At 40.4% G+C, this 15,999-nt stretch overlaps 1 protein-coding gene across 9 annotated transcripts in view; it reads right to left on the minus strand.

Annotated features, from left to right (window-relative positions):
• Window positions 1-4,220: 4,220 nt before the first annotated feature.
• The window catches only part of ROCK2 (Rho associated coiled-coil containing protein kinase 2), a 72,891-nt gene continuing 61,112 nt past the window's right edge, over window positions 4,221-15,999 (minus strand). For 7 of the 9 annotated variants that reach the window (XM_080998474.1, XM_080998470.1, XM_080998469.1 and 4 more), the window contains 7 exons: window positions 13,019-13,089; window positions 11,189-11,277; window positions 9,424-9,502; window positions 8,430-8,691; window positions 7,293-7,530; window positions 6,226-6,372; window positions 4,221-4,559 (listed from right to left, as the gene is read on the minus strand). In XM_080998474.1, the coding sequence (XP_080854600.1) occupies window positions 4,556-4,559; window positions 6,226-6,372; window positions 7,293-7,530; window positions 8,430-8,691; window positions 9,424-9,502; window positions 11,189-11,277; window positions 13,019-13,089 (890 nt within the window). In that variant the 3' untranslated portion in view covers window positions 4,221-4,555. Of the gene's footprint in view, window positions 4,560-5,686; window positions 5,770-6,225; window positions 6,373-7,292; window positions 7,531-8,429; window positions 8,692-9,423; window positions 9,503-11,188; window positions 11,278-13,018; window positions 13,090-15,999 lie in introns of all 9 variants that reach the window. The other 2 variants (XM_080998471.1, XM_080998472.1) reach the window with 2 other exon arrangements.

Genomic DNA, 15,999 nt, shown 5'->3' on the forward strand with positions numbered 1-15,999 from the left:
TGGCTTTATCTGCTGTAGCAGTTGTACATTACCGAGGCATGAGTAACATCAATTTAGTCTTAGCACAAAGGTAAAGGTACCAGATAGTTAGGTCCAGTCACAGACGACTCTGGGGTTGTGCGCTCATCTCGCTCTATAGGCTGAGGGAGCTGGCGTTTGTCCACAGACAGCTTACAGGTCATGTGGCCAGTATGACTAAGCCACTTCTGGTGAACCAGAGCAGCGCACGGAAACACCGTTTACCTTCCCGCTGGAGTGGTACCTATTTATCTACTTGCACTTTGACGTGCTTTCAAACTGCTTGGTGGGCAGGAGCTGGGACCAAACAATGGGAACTCACCCCATTGTGGGGATTTGAACTGCCGACCTTCCAATCGGCAAGCCCTAGGCTCTGTGGTTTAGACCACAGCACCATCCCCGTCCCTTAGCACCAAGGTAGAAGACGGTATTTCAAGGTGTCATTCCTTGGCAAAGTGCCCTGCACTGCGTTATGGGGTAAATGCTACCTAGGAATTCCCATTGTGTGGAAAGCTTTACAGTGTTTAACGTGAAGAGAGAAGACTTACTACAAGCTGGTGTGTGGATGGGGGCTGTTGCCAAGTAGTGCAAATTAAAGAACCAAAGCAATCATAAAACCAATGCATGCTTGCATGATCCAGTCCAAAATGCATACATTATCAATGACTTGTCAATTTGCCTCAAAGGGTTTTCCCAATTATACAGGCAGGGAATCCTCCTGGCTTGGTGTAGCAAACAAGCCACTCTGGATATTAAGAGAATTCCCAGCTCTCATCAATTCCTAACTAGCATGGCCAATGGGGATGATACGAGTTGGGAGTCCAGCAATATCTGGAGCTGGTCATTCTTGTTCTGAAGATACTTCAGTACCTCATGCCACATTTCCAGCTAGTTCAAGTGCAAAACCTAGTAGTGCCAATGTTTACTCCCTTGAACCAGGTACAATGTGGAAGTTGCATCTTAAGCAGCAGCCTGTTCTCAGAACAGTGGGATACAGAAAACTACAAGCTAGGAGCATATATGGCTGTTATCAACTGCATGACAAACTACCTTTTAGTTTGGAGAAAACCAAGCAGAGGGGGACACAAGTGGCATATGAAATTATGCATTGTGTGAAGAAGGCAGACAGATGAGTTGGCAGACTTCCTGTGGCTACTGGATGATGGGCCTTGGGTAGCAGGGGCTCTTAAGGAAGGTATTGCCAGGTACTTTCCTATATGAACATCAATCTATTTCTGCCAAACTTGCAGGGAAATTTCCAACGACTTGCTCAATTTGTGGCTTTTTCTCCAGAACTATTGGACAGATACTGCATCTCTAAACCAGGAATGGGAAATCTCTGGCCTGGACTGGACTGGCCTGACCTCACCTTAACCAGTGAAGTATTTAAAAATTTGGAAAATCCAATGGTCTTTCTCTTAAAAAATGCATCCATTCAGGGGACTCTGGTACCATAGGCAGCTTTGGGAAATTGGATTTAAGAATATGATCCCACTGTTAAGAGTCTGAGACTGATTTCCAACTACCATCTTCTGCCAAGAGGAAGCTGGTCCTGGGTCCACCCATTTTCCTTACCTAAGAGTGAGTCCCTGTGAATTAGTCAGATCCAAAACGTGATGGTGGCAAAGGATGGTCTACATAGGCAAGAGACAAACAGAACAATCCTGCCAATGTTTACTAAGACCAAAGCTCCATTGTGCTCAATGGGGTTTACTTCCAACAAAATATGCAACAGAATTGTTGTCCAATGCTGTTTTAGGGAACTGATTTGATCTCTTGCTCATGAGGAAATAGGACATGGCCTCCCCTTCTCACCACCACCACCCTTTCCTCAGTGGTCAAATTTGATAGCTGTCCCTTCAACCTTTGGATGTCCCATTATCTTCTGACAGATTGGCTCATACAAACACAAGTCCTGAATGTACCTGCTATTCTTCTGCCAAGCTTCAGTGCTTATGCTATTCTCTGGAAAGGACGTGAATTAATGCTTCACTCTCCTTTTAATCAGGCACAGAACATCATCTGATCTTTCAAAAGGTGTTACACAAAGCTACTTTTAAACACAGGGAACATTTTGTCCAGCATTGGTTAGCTGATTCCGAGAACTGTTAAAAGTGCATTTCCCTATAAATGTATGTAAGCAACATTTTGTCCTTCAGAATTCTAAAATAACATTTCTATGCAAGATGTTCCATTTGCATACTTCAATTTATAAAAATCAACTTACCAACATCAGGAATTATTTAGTCTTACTCAAATAGTTTATTTAAAAATATATATATATTTCTTCCAATTCAGAACTTCCCACAAATAACAATTTTATATAAAATATGTATGCCTTCAGTGAATGGAAACAATTTTTATTGTATACATGTTTTAAAAATAAGTTTTGTATGCAAAATATGCATTTTTAAAAATATGCTATACTCTCACTATTCAAAACAAGCAGGTAAAATGATAAACTCCTGCTGTGCCATTGGGGCTTAAAGATAACTGAAATGATAAAGGTATATTTTAAATTATGGGATGCACAGCTTCTCATACCTAGTGTGTGTATAAACAGTATAACTGAATATATGGTTGGTGAGTCACAGTGGTTTAGTGGAAAGATGTACTTATAGGCCCATGCCAGTGGATCTTCTTTCCATGCGTGACTCAGTAAAACAAATTCTTTCTTATTTCAAGGGGGTTTGAATGAGAGAAGATCCCAGTTTGTAGTGAGCTCAAACTTACTGCATTCTACTGCACAAGCCCTCCTGAAGCAACTGAAAACTAAAGGGGAGTGGGGTCCTGTTTGGTGAATTGTACCTTATGGGTGTCTATTGGGTGGAAATCCAATTTTTTTGGTTGAGATGTTAAATAAATCTTGGTTCTCTCCTTTCAAATATCTACTAAGGAAAACAACCTAGTGAAATGTCTCATTTCCTTCATTCAAATGTTAATTCTGTATTTCATTAGCACTAGCACACAACATATATATGCAAATATATGTAAACATATGAAAAAAAGAGAGAGAGACCAAGGAGGAGGCTACAATAGTTCTTTTTTCTTTTCCTTTTTTTTTACTGCCATCATGTTTTAACATTATAGCATACTGTAGTTGTATAAAACATGCATTTTTCTGGATAAATTATGGACACGGCATTAAAAATCTCACATAAATTATATTTTGTACAAAATCAAATTTTTTTATTAAAAAAATCTGATTAAGTGCCTCTAAGGCCCTTTCCTCACATATGTTCTCAAAAACACACAACTGAAATTATTTTCCTATTCCAAATGCTATGTGCTAAGAGAACAGGATTCAAGAAGTTTAAAATACATCTACAGTATGTTTCAATCGTTAAGGATTGGTGACAGTCCTTAGATATTGTGTGGTGAAAATGTAAAAATAGATAGTATGCAAAAAACAAACAAAGGCAGAATGATGTTTTGCAGCACTTAGTAAGGGTAATATAAAACCAATGACTAATACTGAGGTTTGTACAAAGGGTGGATGGGAAGTTATGCCTAAGCATGAAAGCTATATATTAGTTCTAATACTACCAGATCATTGTTTTTGAAACCATTACTCAACTGACCCCTCCCTCCCCTCCCCTCCCCTCCCTATTTAGATATACATTCAGAATAGACTGACATTGATATAAACTATTATATTGTAAACATAGTGCACTATATTGTTCTGCCACAAAGCAAAATTGCATCCTAAGAGCTGGCAAACCTCTGCATCCTTTATCTCTCTTAAATATCTAGAATGGGCACAGACTTTAAGGAAATGACATTAATTTAAGGCATTCAAGACTGGTAAAAGAGGACTGCCCATTAAGTAGTAACTGGATATATACTTGGAAGTTATTATTATATGTCGCTGCTGAACACAGACATGCAGCCTTTGATATACAGATAATGAATGGCAAAATTCAACAGTATGGCTTTATACATGTGCATAGTTGCAACTGCAGGTAATGGTATATGAATAATATGTATAAAAAATAAAGTGGAAAGTTTTTTTTTAACCCTCTTGCAGCATTACAGTACAATATACATATTTACACACCAAAACACATACACACACAGTATAATGGTCACTTCTTTAAGATGCTGTCTTCATCAGTGTGTCAGACCCTCCTTATCGCCCTTTTTTCTGGCAAAATTGCTGGTTGCATTTCTCTATAAAAAAAACTGACCAAGAGATGGGTTCATCACGTTTCCCCACTCCTTTTATTCCTCTTGTGACATGTAGTGCGAGTCTTTCCCAGAAAGAATTTGTAGAACAGAATCTGAGAGTATCCTTGTACTATTATTCACCAACCATTCCTAACTTGCTCAGTCATCCAGAGGGATTACATTAAAAAAGCAACACAGGAATTATTAGTATGTTGTATTGCAGCAAAACACACACACACCTCTGTAAACTTCTTATCTATTTATACTTGAACTGTCTTTCAGAAACACCTATATATATATATTCGTAACCCCAGGAATATGATGGTTCAGTCTTATCGACTCCAATAGTGATAGTATTCATAGGAGGCAGTTAGCTGAAAAAGAATAAAAAATGGATCTGGTCAGTAAAATCTAGAAAACATATTTGAAAACAGTGAAATTAATTCTATGGCCTGCAGGCTCCCAAACAAGATCCAAGCCAAAAGCAGCATTGGGAAATTGCTGGGCCTCCCACCAGCCTGGGACAGCCTAACAAGTCAAGGGTGTCTTCCAACCTGCTTTGAAATCATTTGATAGGACATCTGTTTGATCTCCTGTTCCCTTCCTGTCTTAGAAGAAGGATGAAGACTCTTTGTTTCTTTCTTCCCTTTAAACAAACAGCAGTGGGCACCAGGCAAAATAAGTTTTCCAAACAGCTCAAGGGCAGCAGGCATACGCAGCCCTCCTCTTCCTGGTTTTAAGGTGATTTTGACCACCATTACCCCCTTAAAGGGTTCAAGACGAGACTTCTGTATCTCTTAGTTTTGAGCCCCATTTTGCTTCCAATGTGTATGCAGCTGCTGAGTTGTGGGGAGGGTGTGTCTTTTTTGCTTTTAGCAGTTCCTATTTTCGTATTTAAAAAACTACTAAAGTAAAGAAAAACACAGGTATTTCACCAAAAAGAAACTCTGGGTTGAAAGTCTTAGCATTTCTTGGCTGACCAGGGTGGAGGAGTGTTCCAACATCCTCCTCAGGGATGGCCATATTTGCTTTGGGGAAAGAGTTTCCAACATGGGTGCTCCAATGCAAAGCAACTTAGAGAGCAATCCTATAGCGAGATCTGCTGGGATGAGTGTGGGTATCCAACTGAGCCAGGAGGTTCTGGATGAAGCCAAGGTATGCCAGCTTAACTTCTTCATATGCGTCTTGGTCAGAAATAAGTTAGCGTATGTCATTCTTCTTGGCTCAGCTGGGACCCAGCCAGCTAAGCCAAGTCTGGTTGACCGGAAAACAGGTGTAAACCCTGAAATTGGGGGGGGGGGGGTTGTCCCACGGGCATATAGCAGCAGGACCAGAGAGGGGGTACTTTGGCTAGATCATAAAACTCTCCAGCTTGGTCACATGATCTTAGAAGCCAGCATAGGTTTGGCCAGCAAAAAGGGTGATGCAACCCAAACAGTATTTTAAAGGCTTGTTTTCCCTCTGCAAGGCTTGGGGCAGCTTGGCCAGCACTTTACGCTACCTTAACTCACGCTGGGGCTTGCTCTATGCTTGCTCTATGCTAGCTTCTTGTACCGAGGTTTGGTCCCTTCTATCACGAATGAGCTGTTATAAAAATAAAAATGGCACACCGATGCAAAAAAAGCATATCAAGTTCTCACGGCACTACCAAAGAATGCAATACGTATGCAAGTCATCAGCTAAAATAAACGCTGCACCACACTTCAAAACATATATATGTTGCTGCCCACATTTGAGCCTGGAGCAACATATAAAAAACTTATACATTTTTTAAAATAAAAAAACGTTTTTTGCAGAAAGTTAGTAATACACAGTTGAAGAGCATCTTACAACACAGATGGCCATGTGGGTTTTGAGAACTACATTTTCAAAATACTTCAGAAGTTAGATGCATGCATCGTTGAGTATTTTTTGCATTTGTCGTAAAATTGCTTTTGGGAGTTTTTAAGCTGGCAGACTTTGACTGCTGAGAGAAATCCAAACAGCATGCTTTGTTTTAAGAAAGCCAATCCATTCTCCTACAGATAGTCACCCATTTACCTCTTCAGAACAAACACATCGTTATCATCATCATCATCGCTATCATCAAGATCGTTATCGTTCCCAGCATCATCAATATTAAAATCAATATCAAAATCAATATCATCAAATGACCAATCCCAGTCTCTACATGCCACATCAATTAATCTGTAAAATGAGGTTTTAAAGTTTATGAGCCACAGTCCACTAAAAACAATTCTTAATATCGCAATTAGTGCAACTTTCTCCTGATGCAGTAATGGTGACATATTGGCTGCAGTCTAGAATCCATATACACCATTCCTGTGTGCTTTCTTAGCCCTGTCTCATCAATAAAGAATATGCAACTAACAAAGCATAGCTTTGATCTCAAGAATTGCACACACATCCTGGAGTATGTCATGTGGTGCTTTCCCCTCCTAAGAGTGGATTAGTAGTATTCTGACACAACGTAACAATTGGGTGAACAATATTCACCTTAAAACCTGGGCTTTAAGTAAAAACTATGGGCCCTGATCAAGAAAGCCAGACTTAAAACACACACACAATGGATTTATGAGCTGCACGGATAGTAGCTAACTTTATCTAGACTGGATTACAGCAGCTCTTGTACATTTTATATTTGGCATTTCAATAGCCTTTTTGACATGAATATTCACCATAAAACTGAAATGTTATTTTATATAGGGCACAGCTGACAAACAAGGCTGAGCATGAAATGCACAAACACTGCATTTCATGCCATTCTAACAAAACAATATTTATTTATCATTAAATGACTTTTTATTTTTCTGCAAATCAATGCTGTAATGAAATATGGAATAAAAAATAAAATAGTGTAAACCAATGCAAAATCATTTAAATGTTAAGGAAGTGCCTGTTATTGTTTACATCAATTTATTTCCCATACTCTACAAGAAGCTAAATAAATTGTGGGTGAAGTAGTAAAATGCTGCCAGGATGTCGTGCTTTAGAGACCGTCAAAGAAAAAACTAAAATTGTCTTATGTGAAGTGTCCAGTGTAGTAATCTAAAAAGCAAGAAGGGAAAACCAAGGATATTAACAATTTCCCACATGCCACTCTTTACCTGGTAGGAAAATCTTTCTTTTCGCTCGGAGGGGAGAGCTGGATTGGTTTAATTGGCCGTCTTAATGATTGGTTTGGCTGTATTTTCATGGAAGTTCTTGGTGATGATCGTGCAAACGGATCTGGTGCTGGAGCCTTTTTGGGAATCTTTTTCCCTAGGCGGCTCACCCATTTCTTCTGTTCCACTGTGGAACTGGCTAACAGTAGTAGATTCTTTGCAGTTGAAATATCATAATTTACTGAAACACAATAAAATCAGCAAAATCAGAATACATACATATGTACCGTACTTAAGATCCTCAACTCCCCTTCTGAAATCAGGAGACTCAACTTTGGCTTAACTCTAAAAAGATGAAAAGCTTTGTTGAGCAGTGGTCAAATGAGCGGACAGAGCTAAAGTTCTGTCTAGAACAAGTCCAAACACATAGGGCACCTTGCTTGATTCCTTGAAGACAAAGTTTTAAAGCCAAGGGGCACAGAAGTCATGTTAGCATTTATCCATGTATTCAGAACATCACAACACATCCTTTTCTCTCAATTATATTTCAGAAGCAAAAGGCTTTGAGTTATGAAAGACACAAACAGTTAAAAATTACAGAGAAACTTGGTTTATACACAATGCTAAGCCAGTTTAGTAAGATAATTTAATAAGAATAAGAATAACCATGATTCCTTTGATCTTCTGAACCCTCCCTAGCCACTTACTATGATTTGTTTAGTATCAACAAATCATAACCTGAGCTCATGGTTTGTTGTTCGTTTACAAACCTTGATTTGTTTTAACTATGGTTTCAGTGTTAGGTGAAAACCTAGCACTCTTCTTTAAACCATGGTTTTTTGGTCTTCTCACCCTGGTTGCTCACTAAGCTGCAAAAGACACGAGACAAGAACAACTAGAAAACAAACTGAACTTTGAAGAAACAAGCCATGGTTTGTATGCTCATCTGTGATTTGTTAAACAGACCATAGCTTAGAGTTGTATGTGAACCAGGTCACAAACCATCCACACATCCCAAATGCATAAAGCTGACTAAACTCACTTTTATAAGCAACCTTGTTAGCATTTCACAAGACAGAAGAGTTGCATCTGACTCTTCTAACAGACCAATCCATTTTATACTATAGTCTTGCTAGGTACCTTTGCAAGGTGCAATAATCTCTTCCTTTTTATCCATGTGATCCTTATGACATTTAATGTGGCAGCGGCGGCATTCCAAAGCAGCAGGAGGCTTGAACATGTGCCATAATGGCTTCATGCATGCCTCACAATTTGTTGGGAAATGATAGAGTGTTGGTATAAATTCATGGCCTTTGTGGCAAATATAGTTTGACTTCTCCCCTGCGGAATCCACAGGAAATTCTTGCTCCTTTTTGCTTTCTCCTTCATTATCATACAGGATCTGGAATCAAAAATGGAAAGAACTGTATCAGTAATACTTGGTACACATAAGCCATGTTTTACAAAGGGGAAAAATTGGTTGAACTGCAGGACAAACAAAGACAGCAAAAAACAATGAAAAAGAAAGTGAAATGATGTCAGATGGGCAACACACTTTGGAGCATCCCGTCTATTATCCACATGGTGGATGTGATGGGCTGAATGCAGAGTGTTCCTTCCGCAAACAGGAGTGCCTGCCTCTACAAGAAGAAGGGACTGAGATCCAGCAGAAGCTCTCACTGGAGGGAGGCATGCTGGATTCTGGAAGGTCCCAAACCCTCCAGAGAAGCATTTCAAGGGGGGCAGGCAACAAGGACGACTGGGTGAAAATCACCTTCCTGATCCTCTCTTCCATGAAAGCATCCTGTTGAGGTAGACATACTCCCCTTTCCAACTTGGGAGCTCACCTGAACCAGCTCAGAGATACATAAACGGGAATGAAATTACAGAAAGGAGCCTCTTGTGGGGCACTCTGATCTCCACCCATTTAGTAATACAAGACTTAACTTTTCTGCCATCCAACTACACAGTTGAAGAAAAATAGCAACTCCCAATCCTTTTATTTGGTTACACTTCAGAATATATTTCAAGTGAAACCATACCATGTCAGGTGTATTCAGACTATTTAAGGAATGCATGATATCTTCTACTACCCTCTCCCCCCTTTGTTGTTCATAATTTTTAAAAGGCATACCTGGAATATCCTAGGGATATCTTTGGCATCTGCTCTGTATACATCTGTTTGTGTGACAGGCCGAACATGGAACAATTTGCTGTAGAAGCACACATGCAGAAAGTCAGCAGAAATGTAAGTGAGATAGGAAACAGTAATGTAAACAATACTAATCTATGAAAGTCTATGGAAGCTCTCCCTTCAGTAGAGTTCAATTTGGACATGAAATAATAATTTAAAATTAAGATGCACCTGTGTTAATAATACAGTATTTTAAAGCTTAGTAGTACAAATTCTACAATCAGTACATTTTTTAAACTGGCAAACAAATATTACTCCAAGTAATATTTAAACTCTTTGCCTATGTATTCTTTAAACAAACAGCAATCAAGTCAAAATAAGAAGAAATGGATGTCATACTGTATGTATGCCCTCTTTAATTAGAACAAAGGATCGGTTAAGTCTTGACCATTACAAATTTACATAATAAACCTCTGTGATTAGATGGCATGAGAACAGAATTTTATTAATTATTTCTTCATTATAATTATTAAAAAGTCTGGTCTGGCCCATCTTTCTATCACCTGACAGTAAAATGATGTCAGGTGACCCATTTTTCCTTTGTAGTTACCGTATTTTTTGCACCATAACACTCACTTTTTTCCTCCTAGAAAGTAAGGGGAAATGTCTGTGCGTGTTATGGAGCGAATGCCTACAGATGGCGGGGGGAATCTGCTGCAGTCGTGAGCAGAGGATCCATGGTTCCCCTTCCTTCCCTCCTCTGTGGCTCGCTTTGAAACAGCAAAGCGGGAGAAGAGCTGCTGAGTGGGGAGGAGAGAGGGACAGAGAGCCTGCTTGCTTTAAAGGAGCAAAGCGGGAGAGGAGAGGAGCCGCTTACACGAGTGTAAGCGGCTCCTGTCCAGTTGGCTCCTTTAAAGCAAGCAGGCTCTCTGTCCCTCTCTCCTCCCCACTCAGCTGGCTAAATAGCAGCAAAGTTTTTCAGCGAGCGGAGAGGAGGGAGAGAAGCAGAGCCTGCTTGCTTCTCCTCTTATACCCCTCTTCGGCATTATTAACAGCATCCTTCTCCACCCACCCCACGCGTGTTCCTTGGCCCTTGAGTGCTTTTCCTTCCCTCCCCACTTAAAACGTGGTTACAAAGCATGGATCCACATGGATCCTCAGGATTTTTGCATTGGGCTACCTCAAACTCACCGTCAGATCACATGTCTGTGGCCACAGCATGAACCACAAAAATCATACATCCACTGTTTCGTTTAGAATATTTTTTTTCTTGTTTTCCTCCTCTAAAAACTATGTGCGTGTTATAGAGCGAAAAATACGGTATTCAAATTGCAATACAAAGCAAAAAGCAAATCAGGCAGGGCTTGAAGTTTCTGCCCATAGGCAGTGACCAAGCCCTGCTTTGGGCAGGGGTCAGTTGTGCCATGGACTTCCCCATGGGGAACTCTACCATGCAGCCAAGGACCTCTGTAAACCAGTCAACCCTTGTAGGCCTGCTCTATTGCCAATCACTTGACCAGCAGCTACAGGAAGCCTTCCTTGTCAATGAACAACTAGGAGGGCACTTTAAGAGGCAATATTTGGGAGAAATGATCTCATGGGCCAAACTGGGACCCTTGGGGTCTAATTAGGCCCATAGGTATAAAACATTACAAAAAATCAGGGAGGAAAGAATTTTAAAAACACAGCAAAAGCTATGCAATAACCCATAGGAAAGATCCTGTAAAATAGAAGCAAAAAAATAGTGTCACAAAACAATACTTACTCTATGTCCAACACCATGTAAGGATTTGATTGTTCTTTCTCTTGTTCATTGTGATAGAATAGTATTTTCTTGCTGCTCACAATTATATACTGTTTTTTAAATTAAAAAAAATATGTAAGTAAACACACAGGTTGGGCAACAAATTTTTACTTTGATATACACATGCCATATTTTTCCCATGACAATACTTTCATAGGATTAAACCACATCACAAAACGAATTACTTAAAAAGTTTGATAACTAAAGCTACTTGCCCAACAAAGTCATCTAACCCTTTAAATGCATTGTTACGATTTATATTGCGATAGTCACATCAAAAACAATGGACAAAACATCATCAAAACTAAATAAGCAAAAGAACAAACTCTTTAAGATATGATGCAGCAAGCATGATAAAAGCTCAACTAAGTTACAGAAACAAAATCCCAATGTACTAAAGCGTCTAGTCTGAGTCAAGTCGTTCATTAGCTTTAAGATTGTAATTGGATTTCATGCTGATGGATAGCCAAAATGTGCATATACAACCCTTCCTCTCTCAAGCCACACCCAAATCTGTAGTGGCCTCTACTATATACTAGTGTATGCCTAGTATATAGTACATACCCCAGTGGAAATTTGTCTTATTGTGAATTTCTGTTTGAGGATCCAGGTGGAAGACATTCTAGAGTGGGGTGACACCTCCTACTGGAGGGATCAGGCAGGGTCCTCTCAAGCCTTTTGTCTCTTTTCCGGGGACGACGACACAGAAGGTCATCCAGTCCAACCCCCTGCAATCGGGGGGGGGGGGGGCGGCGGCTAGATGAAGAGGTACTCACCTCAGCAGATGCAACCACAGCCATAGGGAACCAGTCAGCCATGGAGGAACTAGAGTCAGACAGATGTCCACAGAGCAACCACCATGGCACGGAGGCACAGACAGAGGACAGGCCACTATTAAGTCAGCCTCTCCTCACAGGCCCAACAAAAAAGAGAGGGGAAGCCACAGTTGTGCACCAAAGCCCAAAGGCTGTCTGAAGAGGCATGGGGGTCTACCCACACCAATGAAGCTGGGGCTGCATGCTCAAGCCCTCACATGGGCTACAACAAAACAACAGGAAGGGTGGGGAGCAATGCAGGCAGGTCCCACTGGATGCTTCTTGCACACACACCCCGCCATCAAAGGAAGCTGGACAAGCCACAGCAATGGCTGTGCTCAATATTAAAAGGTGATTGCATTTATAAGACTCTTTGTAGGATGTGCCTGGAGCTCTAGCAGTCACCAAGGCCCCCAAACAAAAAGCCCCCACTCCTCCACTGTGAATTCAAGAAAAGGCAGGGAGAGACTGGGGGAGGGGAGACACTGGGGAGGGAAACACACAGACTCAACTGAGGAGACTGAAAGAGGGAGGACTCCTCTCCCTGGTGAAGAGGCTAAAGACTTGAAGGGACCCTGCACATTCCTTCCAGTAGGAGGTGTAAGCTCACTCTGGGAATGTCTTCCACCTGGATCTGGCAAATTCCCATTTTCCCTGCTGCTGCTCCTACTTCTAACACTTAAAAGAAAACTATCCACTAAGGAGGAGATATGGGATGATAAGCAGCCAATGACCCATCTTCCACTGTGTGTGTGATTCCTATCCCACCCAGCTTTCTCTTCCTGTTGGTAGAAAAGCCTTCAAAATCCTCAAAAGAAAGTCCTCTTGCATCCCAGATAGGCTCATAATCAATCTCTAGAAAAGCAGCAATGTATCAAAAACTGTAGCGCTCTGTTTTCACGTGCTGAACAGAACATTAAAATAACTGCATATCACGTCCCAAGTAATAGCTCTAAGAATTGCATGCATTTCTTACCTTTCTAACCCATCCATATTTTTTTGTATTGTTTCGGGCAGGCAATGATAGCCAGCCCTCTAGCCGTGACTCTGAAAAGTATTAAAGTGAGCAAACATCAAAACAATTAATATTGAATAGGTATTGTGCTACTTTTTAAAGTCATGTCAAGTTAAGAAAAATGTTTTCTTGAAAGCTGTGTTCATCTACAAGCAAATACCATATTTCAAAACAGCTGAAATTTAGAAGCAAACACGAGCAAAGCTCTAGTCATAAAATTGTGTCACCACACATTCCTATTAGTAAATGTTTTATGTTCCACAGCAGAAACATATCTAAAGCATTTATTACTATTTAAGGAAATGTCTGTGCCATCCATTCTGATTCCTTTTGGAAAACGTTAACAAAGCACACACAGCAAATTCTCCTATTTCTAAACCTCCAGAGTATTAAACACAGAAGTTGTACAATGTACTCAAGGGTTCCTGCTCTCGGTGCAGAATCTGGACCCTCTGTACTGCCTTAAACAGCTTCCCTTGTGTAAAGAAATTCTGTTGCTTTAGACTGTGTTTTCATGAGTATTATGTAATGCATTCTTTTATTTATATTGTAATGTATGTTGCAATGTGTTTGTTAGGGAGACAGCAGATGAAGAGGACTGTGGAAGAAGAAATGATCTGAAAGGGAGGCAGAGTGGCTTGAAGGTGGAGGTAGCCGAATCACATGGCTTAGGCAAAAGAGATGAGGGAGGCAAGTCAGTATCCAACCCACTAGATTTCACAAAATAGAATGCGAATGTTTGCAAAACTTCTAGCAAGAACAAAAGTTTGAAGTATATTGATGCATAGGGAAAACAAAGATTAACAAAATATGTTTTGTATTGTAGTCTTTACACTGAGACATGCTTTGTTTAACTTTTGGTGGAAAGTCCTTTGAAAAATATAGAAGGTTCCCCCTCATTTTCAGTTCCCCTTCCTATAAAATCTAATGTGCTTCCACTGTCAATATCCTGATACACTCTGTACACATGCATATGTGTGCGCACACACAAACAAACACACCCTGATTAATTGAACACAGCACTGCAGCAGTTTCTCTATTGTCTTTCCTACTAGCACTGAAAATATATTAGCAGCACCGAGCCACCAATGATTCAACCAACTTCACCTCTTTTAGATTTTAGGGGAAAGGAATGGAAGGAAGATGTATGCTACATTGTATGTCCCTATTTCCCTAATAAGAAAATGATACAATGACAAGAACAAATGCCATTTTCCCCTCTATAAACTTCTTATCCTAATAGCTTTTCATTGTTTCAGCAAAAGTCAGTTAATTATTCTTAAGCACTGTAATCTGTGGGATCTGAATACTTATGAATTCTTCCAGTCCACACACCTGAGTGCCATTTAAATATATTTAGTACAGCTTTCTCAGCTTTGTGTTACCAGTACAGTGGTGCCCCGCAAGACGAATGCCTCGCAAGACGGAAAACCCGCTAGACGAAAGGGTTTTCCGTTTTGGAGGTGCTTCGCAAAACGAATTTCCTATGTGCTTGCTTCGCAAGACGAAAATGTCTTGCGAGTTCCTGCGGGGTTTTTTTCCTCCCCCCCCCCCTTTTCCCCAAGCCGCTAAACCGCTTATCAGCTGATGGCTAAGCCGCTTAACAGCTGATGCTAAGCCGCTTATCAGCTGATCGTTAAGCCGCTTATCAGCTGATCCACTAAGCCCACTAAGCTGCTAATACTGTAGCACTAATCCGCTAAACCGCTAATGGGCTTGCTTCGCAAGACGAAAAAACCCGCAAGACGAAGAGACTCGCGGAACGGATTCTTTTCGTCTTGCGAGGCACCACTGTAGTCCCTGCTCTTCCCATAGAAGATATCTGCCTAAGGAAAGTTTTACAAAAAAACAAAACCTAGTCTCTAAATGTCATGTTTCAGATCAGAGTTTTCAGATGTTCAACGTGTAAGGCAGTTGTGACAAGGGGATGGACCAACCCAAAGGTATCTATTACTTTGCTCTCATAATGTTAGAGAATGTATTGTTCCATCACCTCTAGTTGATTACCTTTCTGATTTATTGTACCATTACATGGGAGCTAGGAAGCCCTTGCCTAACATATCATAGAAGAAAGCAGGCTACCAAAACTGAGTGAGAGAAGCAGTGCCAAAGCAGCAGCAAGTACTCAGCTTAGTGTCTTTTGTGTAGAGAGTTGGCAGTGAGACTGTGAATGTATGCTCACATACCTGCACAGTCAGTACGTGAATTTAGAGCAACAGCAAGCCAAAGGTTGGGGCACTGATTTCTGAAATGGGCCTAAGTCACCTAGTTATTTCACTGGCTGATGAGCCCTTTTGAATGTGTAACTTAAGATACCTAGATTTGGCATTGTAGATGATCTGGAAGCACACACCCTTTTAAGATCTTCCATATCATTTTTCTTCCTAAATTAAAAAAAAAATCCAGTGCACTTTCACTAGAGTGATTAATTCAGGATTGATTCATCATTTGTCTTTTAATAGATAATAATTAAATATAATTGATAACAGTCAATTTCTCAATGTAAGCATCTTCTTTTTTTAGCTTACTGAAGGGAGGAATATATGTGCAATTTGATAAACAGAAGCCACAATTTTCAAAAGTGCCATTTGAGAAACAAAATCCACAAATGAAAAGAATGTCACTCAACTTCCACTTTTAACTAACAATTCCTGTCAATGAATCAACTTAAGTTTGCAAGTGTGGCTTTTGCCTCCTAGGATGGGTCAAGGAAAGGGTTAAAATGGGTGTGATGTGATTGGCCAGTGAGAATGCAAGGGGGGAGTAAAAGATAGAGTGGGAGGTTTTGAAAGTCAGTTGAGGTTTGGGAGTTGGGAGTTGAGGCTTGGGTGTTGGAGAAGGAAGAGGGAGGCTTAGGTGTGGGTTAGCAGAGTTGTATTGTGAGAGGGTGAGAGGAATTGTTAGGTTGAGTCAGATAGAATAATAATTCACTTTGAAGTTGT

The sequence above is a fragment of the Podarcis pityusensis genome, assembly GCF_964106645.2.
Source record: "Podarcis pityusensis genome assembly, chromosome: 3".
Classification (NCBI taxonomy): domain Eukaryota; kingdom Metazoa; phylum Chordata; class Lepidosauria; order Squamata; family Lacertidae; genus Podarcis; species Podarcis pityusensis.